The sequence below is a fragment of the Antechinus flavipes genome, chromosome 4 (genome assembly GCF_016432865.1).
Source record: "Antechinus flavipes isolate AdamAnt ecotype Samford, QLD, Australia chromosome 4, AdamAnt_v2, whole genome shotgun sequence".
NCBI classification, from domain to species: Eukaryota; Metazoa; Chordata; class Mammalia; order Dasyuromorphia; family Dasyuridae; genus Antechinus; species Antechinus flavipes.
Genome location: NC_067401.1, coordinates 151,144,641 through 151,160,214, shown reverse-complemented (window position 1 = coordinate 151,160,214; position 15,574 = coordinate 151,144,641). Strand labels below are relative to the sequence as shown.

At 39.3% G+C, this 15,574-nt stretch overlaps 1 protein-coding gene across 1 annotated transcript in view; it reads right to left on the bottom strand.

The window, feature by feature from the left end:
• The window catches only part of SDK2 (sidekick cell adhesion molecule 2), a 165,900-nt gene that overhangs the window by 130,037 nt on the left and 20,289 nt on the right, over positions 1 to 15,574 (bottom strand). The window contains 3 exon segments of the mRNA XM_051995180.1: positions 10 to 93; positions 263 to 453; positions 1,207 to 1,318. Of these exon segments, the coding sequence (XP_051851140.1) occupies positions 10 to 93; positions 263 to 453; positions 1,207 to 1,318 (387 nt within the window).

Sequence of the window (15,574 nt, the reverse complement as noted above, 5' to 3'; positions counted from 1 at the left end):
GCCCCTTACCTTTGGCCTGGCAGGGTATGTCCACCACCTTCTCCATCTCTGCTGTGATGTGTCTCTCTGGCTCCTTGATAAACTGGGGCGGCTCTGGGAGGAAGAGAAGAAAGAGGGCACATTGGGGGGCCTTGGTGGATGGGGACTTACCCTCCCTGGCCCCTGCCCCTGCTCCGCCTGCTTCAGGGTAAGAGGATGCTGTGGTACCTGCCGAGCATCTCCTCCCTGCATTTCCCCAGCCCCTCTCCGGGCTGTTACTCACCCAGCACAGAAAGGACAGCCCCACGGACGACGGAAGGGACACTGCTACTGCGCAAGACAGCCTCACACTCATAGTAGCCAGTATTGCTGCCTTTGGGATTTAAGATAGTGAGCCGTCGGTTGTGGTCACTGATCCCCCCTGACACTGGTACCCCATCCTTCTTCCAAATGATGTGCAGTTTGATCAAGGGCCTGGCGGGAGGCAAGGGAAGCAGAAAGGCTCATTTGCATAAATCTGCATTGATTATGCAGTAATTTGTACTTGAGAGAATTGGATTTTTAAAATTCAGTTAAGTGTCTTAAAAGTTGTCTCCTGGTATTTCCTTTTTCTATTTTCCCTCTCTATTCCTCTTACTCTTCAACCCACTGAATATCGAGGAGAAGGAAAGGGAGGGGAATTAAGGGGAAGACAAAGAAGGTGTGAGAAACAGGGATAAATATGAAAGTCACACCAAAAGGGAGAAGCAGAGGAACAGAAAAAGAGATATGTGAGCTCATATACACAAATATATATATATACGTACACATACATACATATATTAAAATGAAACATACATATATAACCAGCATATATAAGTGTGTGTGTGTGTGTGTGTGTGTGTGTGTGTGTGTGTGTGTGTATGTATTTCTCCATCCTGTTTGCACAGACCTCTCGGACTCTGGTTTTTCATAATCTTTGTTCCAGTTCCTTCTTGGCTATTCAGAGACATGTAGTTAAAATTGATTAATAGAGGCATAGTAAAGAGACATCAATTAACGTTAGATTAGGAGTGTCCAGTAGAACAGTGCAATCAACCATGATGGGGAACATGGGAAATGTGCAAGTTTAGTGCAACAGCAAGGCTGATATTTATTTCAGAGGTTTGGTTTTCTCCCTCGTGGTATCACAGGAGATTATGGTATTTGTAGTTTGGAGAGGAGGGAACAGGGGAGATGGTTACTGACCTGGCATTGGCCACACATTCCATGGTCACCTCCGAGGTCCCAGCCACCACGCTGGTATTCTTGGGAGGGATGATGATGGTTGGAGCAATAGGGTCTGCAGGGCCACCTACATCTGGGAAGAAGCCAAAAGTTAGCCCAAGAAACAGACTAGAAATTAGATCTATCTCTTAGCTTAGTCTTAGGGAGCTGAGATCACAGAGGCCTAGGAACCATAATAATAATAATAATAATAATAATAATAATAATAATAATAATAGCTGACATTTACCTAGTACCTTAATGTTTGCAAAGTACTTAAATACATTTCCTCACTTGAGCCTTGCAATAACCCTATGAGAGAACTACTGTTATTATCTCTATTTTACAGATGAGGAAATCTAGGCTCAGAAATTAAATGACTTCCTGGGGTTATGTGACTAGTGCCTGAGGAAAGGTTCTAATTAAGGTCTTCCTAAGTCCAGCACTCTACCCACTATTCTTCCATAGAAATGGGCCCATAAGAAACATTTGTTCCTAAGGCCTTATGAAGACTGGTGAAACAAATCCTTGCTAGCTATCTTGACTTTTGTCTTGCCACTGGACTTTGAATTCGATTTTGGAAGAAAGGGTGAGGCTGATGACTTTAGACAACTCTGCTTCTCTTAAATCCATTTTACAAGCAAATCAAGATTTAACCCCCATGATGTCAATGGTCCTCTTTGAAAATGAAGGACAAACAATAACAACCACCATGATATGCTTACTTCTTAATGTGAGATCACATTGGAATTATCTTTGGGGGAACAAAGGGGACACCAATCAAAAAGGTATTAGGGAGAGGAAGAGTTTGAACCATGTTAGTTGAAGTCGTGGATCTTTATTCTTCAACTACCAAATGAGATGAAATATTTACAGAGCTTTGCAAACCTTAAAGCATTATATAAATATTAATTATCCTTGTTTGTTGTTGTTAGTATTGAGCCATTCTCTAATTTGTTATTTTCCAGATTTCATATTACTTAGAGCACATCATTTTTCTTTCTCTCTGTCTCTCTTCCTCCCCCCTTCCTCTCCCTTTTCTTCTCTTTCCCTCTCCTCTCTCCCCCTCCCCCCTCTCTGTCTCTTTCTCTTTCTCCCCCCTTCCTCTCCCTTTTCTTCTTTCCCTCTCCTCTCTCCCCCTCCCCCCTCTGTCTCTTTCTCTTTCTCCCCCCTTCCTCTCCCTTTTCTTCTTTCCCTCTCCTCTCTCCCCCTCCCCCCGTCTCTTTCTCTTTCTCCCCCATTCCTCTCCCTTTTCTTCTCTTTCCTTCTCCTCTCTCCCCCTTCCCCCTCTCTGTCTCTCTCCTTCTCCCCCCTTCCTCTCCCTTTTCTTCTCTTTCCCTCTCCTCTCTCCCCCTCCCCCCTCTCTGTCTCTTTCTCTTTCTCCCCCCTTCCTCTCCCTTTTCTTCTCTTTCCTCTCCTCTCTCCCCCTTCCCCCTCTCTGTCTCTCATAAGCTTGGATATATATATATATATATATATATATATATATATATATATTATATATATATATATATATATAGATATATATATATAGATATAGATAGATAGTGTGATCATGGAAGAGAGACTCTTGAACCTGGGAAGCACAATACAACAGCAAGGCTGATATTCAGTGCAGGGGTTTTCTCCCCCATGATGTCACTGGAGATTGGGGTATTTGCCAGCATTTGGCTCACTCCAGTATTATAACTTGTGCTGCTTCACAACCAATCCACTCTCTATACTAGAATTGAGGATGTAAGCAACGATGAAGACTGTGGCAAATGCAACCAAGGTTTGCTTTATCTTAATTGTACCACCTGAATTCATTCTCTCCCTAGAAAATAGTGTCCAGATGTGGGCCCTGGATCAGACATGGGTTACAACCTAATCTCTTATATGTGAAGACCGTAAAGTCTTTCGTTCATCCCTTCATAGTTCTCCAATGTTTAGAACAATGCATTGGATGGGATAGATCAAAAGGTCACATCAGTAGTAAGGGTCAGAGTTAGGATGTGAATCTAGATTCCCTGAATTCAAATCTAGCTTAACAGTATAAATATAGAACCAGAAAGGAGCTCAGAATCCAACCTTCCCCATTTTATAGATCTGGAAATTGAGGCTGAGATTAAAATAATTTGTTCAAGGTCAGGTATTAAGTATTAGAGGTGAGATTTGAACCACTGTCGCAGTTTAATCAATATTGGATGGAAGAACAGTTACTATCATCCAACTCAAGATCCCACTTCTTCTACACTGCTGATTATCGGCAGGGTCAGATTGTCTCCCCAGAGGCTAAGCCACATTCCCTGGAGACTGAATTGAGAGGAACAGCAGTGGCCTGGCATCCTGGACATATGTTTTGAAGAGGTTATCAGGTCCCACATTGTGGTCTTCTTGGAAAACTCAAGTACAGGAATAAAATGTAAAAAAAAAAAAATGGAATAAAATGACAGGAGAATAGAAAGGAAGAATATAAACCAAAATAATTACAACAATATAAAAGCCTCATGTAGGGGCTGTAAAAAGGGAACAGACTGAAAGCTGAATCCATAAAAGGGTTCTCTCAGTTGTATATTACTTACAGGGATACGTTAGGGCCTAACCTGAAGCGGCTAATAGAACAAGGGAGTAAACAGAACCAAGAAGATGGCTAGCTCAGACATTATTAAAAAATACAATTGCTATAGGTGGACTCAGGGGCCATAATGTTTGTTTTTACAGAGCCGTGGATACCTTTCTGCAAGAATGATAAGTGCGGCACATTCCCAAAGCATACAGACTCCTGCGTGGGGTTGTGGGGTACATGGAGGGAACAGCCGAGGTCTGAGCCACTGGGATATTGGGGTCCTTTGGGGTCAGTGGATGAGCCTCCTGGAGTGTGTCCAGAGAACTGTGGGGAAATCAAACATTCTGTTCTCAAGCACCAAAAACAACTTTTCCTGGGTTTGGGACAGGAAAACGGGACTCATGGGAACTGGCCTTTCTTGACACTAAGGGGAAAATAAAGTGTTGTTTTCCCCTTTAAAAGGAAAATTCCTTAAAAGCAGTATTACTGTTCTGTTCCTTATTCAGTCAGTGTCAACAAACATTTATTAAACACTTACTATGTGCCCGGCAATTTGCTGAGCACTGGGGATTAAAAAGAAAGGGAAAAATAGTTCCTGCTTTCAAGGAGCTCACAGTCTAATAGGGATAAACAACTATGTACAAACAAGATTACACACACACACACACACACACACACACACACACACATACACATATGCAAACACACATATGTATGTATGTATGTATATGTGTGTATATATATATATATATATATATATATAATAAACTAGAAGTCATCCCAGAGAAACTAGAAGTCATCCCAGAGAGAAGACACTTGATTAAGGGCAAAAGGCTACTTATGGAAGGTGGGATTTTAGCTGAGACTTGAAGGAAGGCAGAAAAACCAGGAGAAAGAGAAGAAAAGTAAATACTAAATGTAGAAAATAATTTTTCAGGGAGAAAGGCCCTAAAAACCTCCACTGTAAGTGGAGGTCATAAATCAGAACAGGTATAAGGCAGCACCAGAGCTAGGCTTTGAAGGAAACTAGAAATTTTATTTTATTTTATTTTTTTGCTGAGACAATTGGGGTTAAATGACCTGCCCAGGGTCACACAGCTAGGAAGTGTTAAGTGACTGAGATTAGATTTGAACTCAGGTCCTCCTGATTTCAGGGCTGGTGCTCCCTATCCACTTCACCAACTAGCTGCCCCGAAACTAGAAATTTTATAATGTAGAAATGAGAAGGAAGTGCATTCCAGACATGGAGCACAATCTGTACAAAAGCATGGTGATGGGAACTGAAAATTCACATACAAGGACTCAATAAAGTAGGCCAGTTTGGCTGGAATATAGTGGTGTAAAGGAGAACACTGTTATATTAAGCCCCACAAAAGGCAGACTATAGTTAAATGGTATAGAGTTTCAAGGAGAAACCTAAGGATAAGGGAGAACTACTCAAATTTCCTGAGCTAGGAAATGACAAGTACTTTTGAACCTCACAACAACCAAGTGAAGTAGTAGTTTTAGTATTATTTTGCCTTATTTTACAAATAAGAAAACAAGCTCAAAATAGTTTAATTATTTTTCATTAAATCATGTTATGCTGGTTTCAAAGGTAGTCTTTGAACCTACAATTCTCTTGGCTCCAAGTTCAATGCTTTTCCTTTTTTACACTACAATGACTGGGTTTCCATAGGACAGTAGAGGAAGACAAGACTGCATATATAGGTTGAGGCAAGATTTCAGAAGGCCTTAAATGCAGCATAAAATGTTTAGATTTTATTCCATAGAACATGGTGAGAAAGGAAAGGATATCAAAAGTATATATAGTTATCCCTTGCACATTAAGACTTTGTCCTATCACAGTTTTGATATATTGCGTGTTGACATAAGAAATTAAATGGGAATTTTGCAGAAGCCACAGACAATATGCAAAGGTCATCAGATAACAAATTAAGAAGTTTAGAAACTCAGAAATGCATAAAATATATGTATAGCATTATATAATATCAACATATTTTATCTTTTAATACCATAATAATTGCTACCTCTTCTCTGGTATGAAGGGAGGGCAAAAAAACCCTTTACACAGATTTTCCAGATCTCCAGGGCATGGCACTACTATGATATAAAAGGGATAATTGTAGATATTTGGGGAAGGGGTTAGGGTTAGAAAAAGAGGAAGGGAAGTAATATGATGCAGTTTTGAGACCAGGAATCTGGTAGTGGTTTGAGCATGGATTGGAGAATGATGAGCTTGAAAGTGGAGAAACCAGTTAGATGCAATAGTCCAAGCAGAAAATAAGAAGGACTCAGTCCAGGGTATCATAGAATGGAAAGGAAAGGATGAAAATGGGAAGCATTAAGCAAGAAAGAATCATTGGGTTTTTGTTGACAGTCTCTGACATTTTCCTTTCTCAACAAATGTGAGCAGTATTTCACTTACTGGTGCCCCTGAGAGAAATAGAAAGGTCAGAAGGGAGGCCATTTGTAGGAAAAGATGGAGAATTCCCTTTTAGCTACTTTGAACTTGATGCTCTAGTGGAAATCATCAAAGCAGACACTGTCTAGCTGAGAGAGATGTGGGGTTACAATCTGTGAGAAAGATTAGAGATACAGACATAGATCTGAGGGTCGTTCATGTAGATGTGATGGTTGAAACCAGAAGAGTAGATGAGACTGAAGAAGGAAAGAGAATTTATAGAAAAAAGCAGAGGATCAAGGATTGAGTTTTGGAGTATAATCATATTTAGGGGTGAGAGGAAAAAGCAGAACCAGTGAAGGAGAAGAAGAAGGAACAGCCAAAGAGGAAAAGTAGCATAAAGCAAAGGCAGAAAAACATTTAACGAAGGGATGACTGAGTGCAGAGAAGTCAAGGAGAATGAAGACTAAAAAAAAGATTTTTTTAAAGTAAGTCTCTAGTGACTTTGGAGAAAGGAGTTACAAAAGAGCCATGTTGACTGGAAAAGACCTCAGCTCTAAAGGCCAGGGTCTCCCACTGTATCCTGGGCCATCCCAATTGTCCTGACCAATGACTCTACAGGAGGAGAGGCTGATGACTTTGCACAGCTCTGTCTCGCTTAAATCCAATTCATTCAAGACATCACCCTCCTGATGTCATTTGTCCTCTTCAAGAATGAAGGCTGAATAATTTGTGAGGGTTTCTAAACAGAAAGAAAATAGGAACTGAGGAAAGCAGTGAGTATAGATAATTATTGAGAAAAAAAAGAAAAATAGGTGAGAGGAAAAGGCAGCTAGATGGTACAGTGGATAGAGCTCTGGGCCTCCAGTCAGGAAGATCTGAGTTCAGAGTCAGCCTCAGACATTTACTAGCTGGGCAAAACACTTAGCACTCTTTGTTTCATGTTTTCCCATCTGCAAAATGGGTTGGACAAGGAAATGGCAAACTACTTTAGTATCTTTGCCAAGAAAACCTCATGTGGGACCATAAAGAGTTGGATATGACTGAACAACAACAATAGCTGATAGGGAATCTAAGAGAACAGCAGAATTAAGGATTTTTTAAAGTAAGAGAATGAAGTATGTTTATATGTTGTCCAAAATATGCTTTACATAGCTGCCAAAATGATATTATTAAAACCCTGCTTAGTAGACTACAGTGATTCCCTATTACCTCTCAAATCAAATCATCTGTTTGCCATTTAAGCCAACCTGACTCCAAACTAATTAAAAATCTGGCTCCAATCTACCTTTCCATTTTTATTATGCAATACTTGTTTTTCCCCTCTTCAGGCGACCAGATAAGCAGGTCTTTTCATACAGCATTCCATCTTGCACCTCCGTGTCTTTGCATAGAGTGTCCCCCATGTCCTTATATCCTTGTATCTGGATTGTTTGTCTTCTCTATCTCCATCTTGTAGTGCTCCTAGTTTCTTTGAAAGCTCAGCTCAAACTGAACTCCTCTATAAGTAAGGTCTTCCCCTGGCTGCTATAACCTCTTCCCCATGCCCAGCACTTCACATTTATTTTGTATAAGTGTGCATGCTATATGCTCAATTAAAAGGTAAGCACCTTGAGGGCAGGGCTACTGTATTATTTATGTCTTTGTAACTTGAGTGCCTAGTATAATGCATTGTAAATACTTAGTAAATGCTTGCTGTTTATATGCTAAAGGAAGAAATCCAATGGAAAGGGAGAAATTGAATATGTACTCCTCATTAATATAGTGTTGAGTATTCCTGCCTGTAATGCAGGAAAACAAGGTTCTCTGATCATTTTCAATGATTTTGGAAAATTAGAAAAAGATTTGCACAAAATAATGAAGAGCAAAATGAGCAGAAGCAAAAGAACACTGTATACAGTAACAGCAATATTGTTCTAAGAATGATATTGAATGAATAAATTATTTTAATTGTTACAAATATCCAAATTAATTATAAAGGAGAGATGAAGAAAGATGCCATCTGTATTCAAAGAAAGAACGGATAATTAGAAGCATATGTAGAATACTATTTTGTGTGTGTGTGTGTGTGTGTGTGTGTGTGTGTGTGTGTGACTATTTGTATCTAATGCTAGTCAAATCTGGGAGGGAAGAAAAAAAAAGAAATTTACAACATAATTTTGTTGTTTATTAGAAAGGAAGAGCAAGTTGTACATAGTAGATTTGTAGTTTCATATGCAAATTTCTATTGTACTATGTTATGGAAATGCTTATTTTATTACATAAATTAAAAATAAATTTTAATAAGGAGGAAAAAAAGATATAAAGATAACATACCTGACTAAATGTTATTAGAACATATTTCCCTGAAATGGGAACAAGCTGTTCTGAATACATTCTCTTTTCCACCTAGTTTTCCTCATGACCAAAATTAATGTATTTTTGAGATGTTTGGCTCAAGGGTAAGGACACAGTTCGATTTTAGAAAATAACTTTTCCCAGGGTAAAACTAACTGACCTGTTTGAGGACTGGTGTGATTCTATTTAATTTGATAAACACCTTTGAAATGCTGACTATGTGCAAGAGTCTGTGTTAGCAGCTGGAGGGGACCAAGAGAATGAGACTAAAAAGTGGAAGAAAAAAAAAACCCTATAGATTCCTTAGTCTAAATATTGAAATCCCTTTCAGCCTTATTTCCTCCTAAGCATGCTGCATTTCAGGCACAATCTCATCCTGCTCCTGTCAGCCTTCAACACAATCTCAAGTCAGTTCTCTCATGGCTGGAGCATATTCTCTCCTATCTCGGGCTACTGAAAGCCTTCCAGGCTCAGTTCAGATGTCACCTCTTCCATAAAGTCCTCCTTGGTCTTCCTGGCTAAAAGTATTTAAGTTAAATTTCCACTCTCCTTTTCAAATTAACTCGGAGCACTTTGCAGTCTCTACTTTGTCCCTAGTGTGTATATGACTAACTTATTATTATATATTTATTTGTTCAAATAGCACCCATAACTAGCTTATTTGTCTTTGCATACAGGACCCTCAGAAAAGCCATTCCAGCTTCACAGTAATCTGTGAGTTCACATCTACTCAAAAAACAGTTCAGTTCAATAAACTAAATACACTTTAAAAGTCTAAATGGGACAGGAAGAGAGTATGGTGGTACAAGACTCAGGTTCTTAAACTATGGATAGGGGCAGGTAACAATGTAGGGGTGATGAAAAATTTGGCAACAGTAAAAGGTTTCTGAACACAAAGACCAAAAAATTAATTCAAAATCAAACACATAATGAATCCAAGGTGTTTCATGGGGTATTGGCCCATGTTGCATCACTGCAACCTTGGTTCTTGAACGTACAGCATGCACAAGTACTGCCAGAAACATGTCAGCTCAGATTCTAGATGGGGTTGTATAAAAATTTCTTAGGTGAAAAGGGATTGTGAGTAGGAGTAGCATGTTTAAAAAGCCCTTGAATAGGGAACCCAAAGAGGAGAAATACTAGAGATTATATGGTATGGTATAGGAATTTTTAACCTGGGGTTTGTGAAACTTAAAAAAAAAACCTTTTGATAACTGTAAATAAATGATTCCTTTTGTAATCTTATATAATTATAATTATATATATATAAGATATATATATATATATACATATATATATACACACACACACACACACATATATATATATATATATATATATATAATATATATATATATATATAATTGATTTTTTTACATCCAACAAACATTATTCTGAAAAGGGGCTCAGAGACTTCACTGGATTGCCAAAGGGTTCCATGATCAAAAAATGGTTGTAGTGAAAAGAGCATTTGGCCTTTGGAAATCGAGGTTGGAACCCAGATTTGGATAGTTATTGGTTATGTGGCTGTGGACAAGTTATTTCATTTCTTTCAGCCTTAGTTTTCCTCATGTGTAAAATGGGGATAGGAACATAAGCACTACTTCTTTACAAGATTGTTCTGAGGAAAGTAATTTGTGAAACTTCAAGTGCTAATGTGAGCGATTATCATTAACCTGTCAAGCACAGAACCTAAATGTGGGCAAAGACAGAGGGTGTTTAAGCATGTGACAGTAGCTCACCCAGATTCTTTGCTCCTCTAGCTCAAAACTCATTTGGGATTCCATTGAAGACTTTTGGTCTTTGGCAGAAAAGACTTAGAAGGCTGGGGAGGGTATCATCATAACCCCAGTCCTGCCAGCAGCAATGGTTCGGGCAAAAGTGTCCAAATAAATTTCTCCAGCAGTTGGGATTGTGAAGTCAGCATAAGCTGAGCCTGGGAGATTTACTGCAAATTAAAGTTGGCCCTGAGCCAACCAGAACCAGCTGGGGATGGGGCAGGGGAGGTGATGGGTCAGAATTCTAAGCCAGGGGGAAGTCCACACGGGGTCAGAGTAAGAACCCCAATCCTGTGGATACCTAGGGCTTCTGTGATGACAGATAGTCTGGGGCACAGAGTTATGCATATGAGGAATTTGCATATATTCTTATCATTATCAAGCAGAAGCACAGTTGGACATGCTCTACTCAACGAAAGAGACAAAATTCCAGGATAACAGGCCACATTGGGCTGCCTTTCCAGGAATTGGTGACTGTCTGCTTTATCACCACAGGAGAAAACTAAAGTTGGGATACAGGATGGACTGGCCAGAATGGGCTACCACAGCTGCTCTGGGCAGAAGGGAAAACTGAGGAGAGAGAGAGAGAGGAAAAGGAAGGTAGAAGAGGAAGGGAGGAGGCAGAGATATAATAGAGGGAGAAAGAGATGGTGAGGAGACAGACAGAGTTGGGAAAAGCGACAATCCCTTCTTGTAAATTGGCAGGCAGTCTGGGGGATTTCTGTCAGTGACAGGAACGGGGTTTTGAAGTGTAGTCACTCGTGGGTGGAGAAATTAGCTAAAAAAATATCGGCTGATTCTGCTCTCAATCCAACACAAATCACTGAGTGGGAGGAGGAGGCAAAGGGCGCTTGGAACTGGGAAAACAGAGAAATCTGGTTTGCAAGTTACAATAGGAATGCCTGCTTTATCCTTGTGCCTGTCAGTTGGGGGGTGAGGAATTGAGGTGGGTTCCCCTGCTTTCTTTGAGTTTCTGAAGGGCTCCAGGGAGGAAAGGCATAGCAGAGAGATGTTGTGATGATTGCTTTTCTCTTGGGGTAAAGTGGCTTATGAAAAGCTGAGCTGGGAATATCTATATTCTTTCTATATTTGGGCAGGAGGGTATAGTTCTTTAATTTCCCATGAAAGGCAGGATCCAATGCCACCCAGGGACTGAAGGGCAGAAGGTGCTTCCCTCTTGTCCGGCAGAGACACGTAAGGTAGGAAGTAGGTTGGTCAGGAGTTAGTGTATCCGGGTCTATGCAAGAGTTTCTCACTTTATGCAGCCCACTTCTCTTCCTTCCAATTTGTGTTTTTCTCTTGCTCCATGATGAGGGTCAAAATGATTTAATGACCAGAAGAAATTCAAAGGAAAAACACATCTCCTTCAAATGGCTAAAACCTCATTTTGCCTATTAAGAAATTTCAGCTCAAATCCATAAAGTCAGAAAATCAAATTTGTATCATTGTCCCTACAAAATCAGGAAAAAAAAAAGGATCAGACTTCTTTTCTTAGGGCAGGAAGCAAATTAGACAAGAGAAAATGTTACTACTACAGGAATGAGATGATTTCCAAAGATTTTTTTTTCTTTTTGGCTCCAAGATGTTATAATTTCTATTTTAAAAAATGCTAAACTATATGGATTTACTTGGGTTTGGGCACTAATAGGACTCCTAAGATCCTTTCCAATTTTGGGATATTGTGGTTCTTCTGGCTATAGGACATTTTTTCTTGGAAGGGTTGCTTTGGATTCTAAGGAACCTTGAGTTGGGGGAACCAAATATATTCTGGGATAATAAGGAAGAATTTTGTGGGAATTTCGGAGGATCATGGATTGCAAAAATCTAGCATACTAAGGTATTCTTTATAAGTTTCTCGTTATTTATGGGAATATAGAAACCAGAGGTGGTACAGTCAAGATTTCAGAAATAATTAGCATTGCACCTCTTCTCAGCATTATTGAGAATCTCAGTCTAAGCATGGATGATAAATGATGCTTGCTTTTCTAAGCAGGAGTTGTACAGATGTGGAAGGAAAGGAACATCTGGCTCTTCCAGCTTGCAGCTGCTTTGATGCTAGAAGGAGGTGTTTTGCTCCTATCAAATTCACTCAGTGATTCCTTCTGACCTTTTCCCAGTCATGATTCTTGAGTCCACCACCTTTTTTTAGACACTAAGAACAGGATAAGGAATCTGAGTTCCTGGGATCTATCTCTGGATGGTTTGCGGAAAATATCCAGATAGTTTTGCAGTTTTTTTTTTTAAACTCATGGCTTAGTCTTACTTTAATTTCTAATTCTTTCCATCTTAACCCATTTCCTCTGTTTCTTCCCTTCTTTCCCAGATTCTGTCTCTGCCACGGAGAAAGCAAATTCCTCTCTAAGACTTAGTTGTCCACCATTTTCCCAGTGAGCCAAGACTGGCTTTGCTCATGGTAAAGGAAGAAGAGATCTAGGACTGATTAATGTTTGTATAAGAACCTTGCCTATTGATTCCAAGAGCCATTCAGGGATTTAGCAGAGTAAGGAATCTTAGGGGGCATCAAGTCCAGTCCTCTTGTTTTATAGATACAGAAACTCAAGCCTAGAGAAGCAATGAAATGTGTGCAAGGTGCCACTGATTATAGAGCTAGGCTTAGAACCTAGCTCTATCTACTCCTTGTCCCATGCTTACCATGCCTAGAGCAGGCAGAGTTCCATCAGTCTTTCTTACCATCTATTGGAGTTGGACACAGAATTAGACCAGGATCTTGTGATAGGCTGCACCCAGACTGAAATTGTGTTGACACCATGATTAAGAATTTCAGGTTAAATTGTGACTTGGAACTTTTTACTCACCTGCTATAATCAGCAGAATTGTTCCCATCTATTGATATCTGTCTTGAGTCATTCCCTGCTAACTAGCAATCTCCTACTCATCTTCCCTCTTCTACTCCTAATGTTGCTGATTTTCTGGCTTTGTAAGAGTAATCTACTTTCCCCACTTCCACTTTCCCTTCTCATATTCCCTTCCATCTCAATTTTATATCTCCAAGGTTTCACTTTGGATCTTCTTGCCTCTTCTATAATATACTTTATATTTCCTAGTCCATAAACAATAAATTTCCTTTCAATTTTGATGTCTTCCTTGTATATTTCTTGCATTTTATGGAGCTCACACAGACATGGATCCCCCAAGATGACACTGATCTCCCTGGATATCCTTTCCAATAACAGTTGCAACTTTCTTTTCTCATCCCTCCGATATATTGTCTCAAAGGTGAGTCAGAATGTTTCCTGTTCTCCATTATCATTTTCAGACTCTCCTTTTCTTCCATCACTCAGAAACCTTTCATCCTTTGAGGTTCACTTTATCTACATTAACAACTCAAACTAGATCTGGTGATTATTATCTATTGATGGCCAGGCAATGGTCTCTCTCCTTTCTCAAAGACTCCAGGGCCAGGTTTACATGCTTCTTTTGCATCCCAATTCTTGCTCTTCTACTAGAAGACTTCAAGATACATATTGATGTTCCCTCGAGTACTCTAACCTCCCAGTTGGTCAATCTGCTCAAATTCCATAACTCACTCTTTTATTCTACTTCAGCTCCCCATAGAGATGGTAACACCCTTTTATCTTTCCAACATGTACAAGTGTTTCACTTCTGTCATTAAGAATTCTAACATTCTTTTACAAAGAATCTCCTTATCACAATCTCTTATCAGTCCATCTCTCCTTATTCTTTATTCTTCCTAAATCTATTCTTTATCTTCATCATGATTTCCAATGCTTCCACTTCTCAGTTTGTTTGCAAGACATTACCTTACTTTGGATAATTTCCCTCTAAATCTTGACCTTTTCCAAACCCTGGAAAATGCTTGATTTAACCTTTTCAACTTAACGTTATCTTTTGCTCTTGAACCAGTTGCTCTCTTGACCAACTGCTACATATCTCTCTGCAAATTCCAATCTTGAATTATTCTTACCCTTTACCTTCTTCTCTCCTCTTCACATGCTGCTGAACAGAGCTGGAGAAATGCATACAATCCTCTTGATTAGGTTCACTACAACCTTGTATTATCTAATCTCAACAGTGCCCTCCTTGGAGCAAAGAAATCTTTTTTAATCCTCCCTAATTGAATCTCTAGCCCATTCACCAAACTTCCTTCCTATCCTTTAAGTTTCTTATAACACCCCTTCCCCCAAATCTCTCTGCTGAGAATCTTGACTCATTTTATTGAAGAAATAGGAAATAGAATTCCTTATTCTCTTCTTTTCTCTTCTCACAACTCCTTGACAACATCTCCCATAAACTCCTTCATTACTTGTCTCTTTTGAAAAAGTGGATTAACCTGTCTACGTGAACTTTTGATCTCTCTGTACTCTTGTTTTTACCAGAATATTGTTCCCACTTTCATTATTTTTCTCTTTCTGATCTTTATCTTTAATCTCTTCTTATCTACTCTTGCCTTCCCTGCCACCTAAAAACACTCAGGTTTTCCCATTCTTAAACAAATCCTTTACTAGATCGGGCCATTGTTACTAGTTATCTTTCCACACGGGCCCTCACTTTTCCCAGCAAGCATCTCGAAGAATCTGGCTACATTTCTTTCCTCCAATTCCTCTCACTCACTAATCAACCCTCTGCAGTTTGCCTTGTGACCTCATCTTACAAATAAAATCTGCTCTTTCCAAAATTACTAATGATCTCTTATTTGCCAACTCTGATGACCTTTTTCTCTAGAATGTGCTAGTAAATGTTTAGCAACTAGCTCTCTGGGGAAAAAAAAAGAACACAAAACAAACTTTTAAATTTAATCTCTATGATTAACATTTCTCCCCCACTGTCTTAAGGCAATCAGCAAAACAATAAATCAAGCCTTGACTTATTTGCCAGTTTCTGAGGTGTAAATGCTAACCCTGAAAATTTAACATTCAGCTTGAGGATTTAAATCAGTTTTTCTCAGTACTCACCTTTTCATTTTTTCTTTAGCATCTGATTCTGTTGATTACTCTCTTCTCTCTCATCTCTGGTAATCCCTAGTCTTTTAGTGATCCTCTCCTCATTTTGTTTTCTTTCCACCTATTAGACTGCTCTTTATCAGTCTCCTTTTTGGGAACATCATCCATGCCACATTTCCTAACTGGAAGTTAGGAACCAAAGCTCTGTCCTGGACCCTTTTCTCTTCTCTTTCTACAATCTCTCAATGACTTCAACATGGGTTTAGTTATTTCTGTGAAGTCTGACTCTTAGACTAAACCTTTTTACTGTTTCTCCTTAGCTTTGATGACATGTTGCAAATTAACTATTGGACATTTTGAA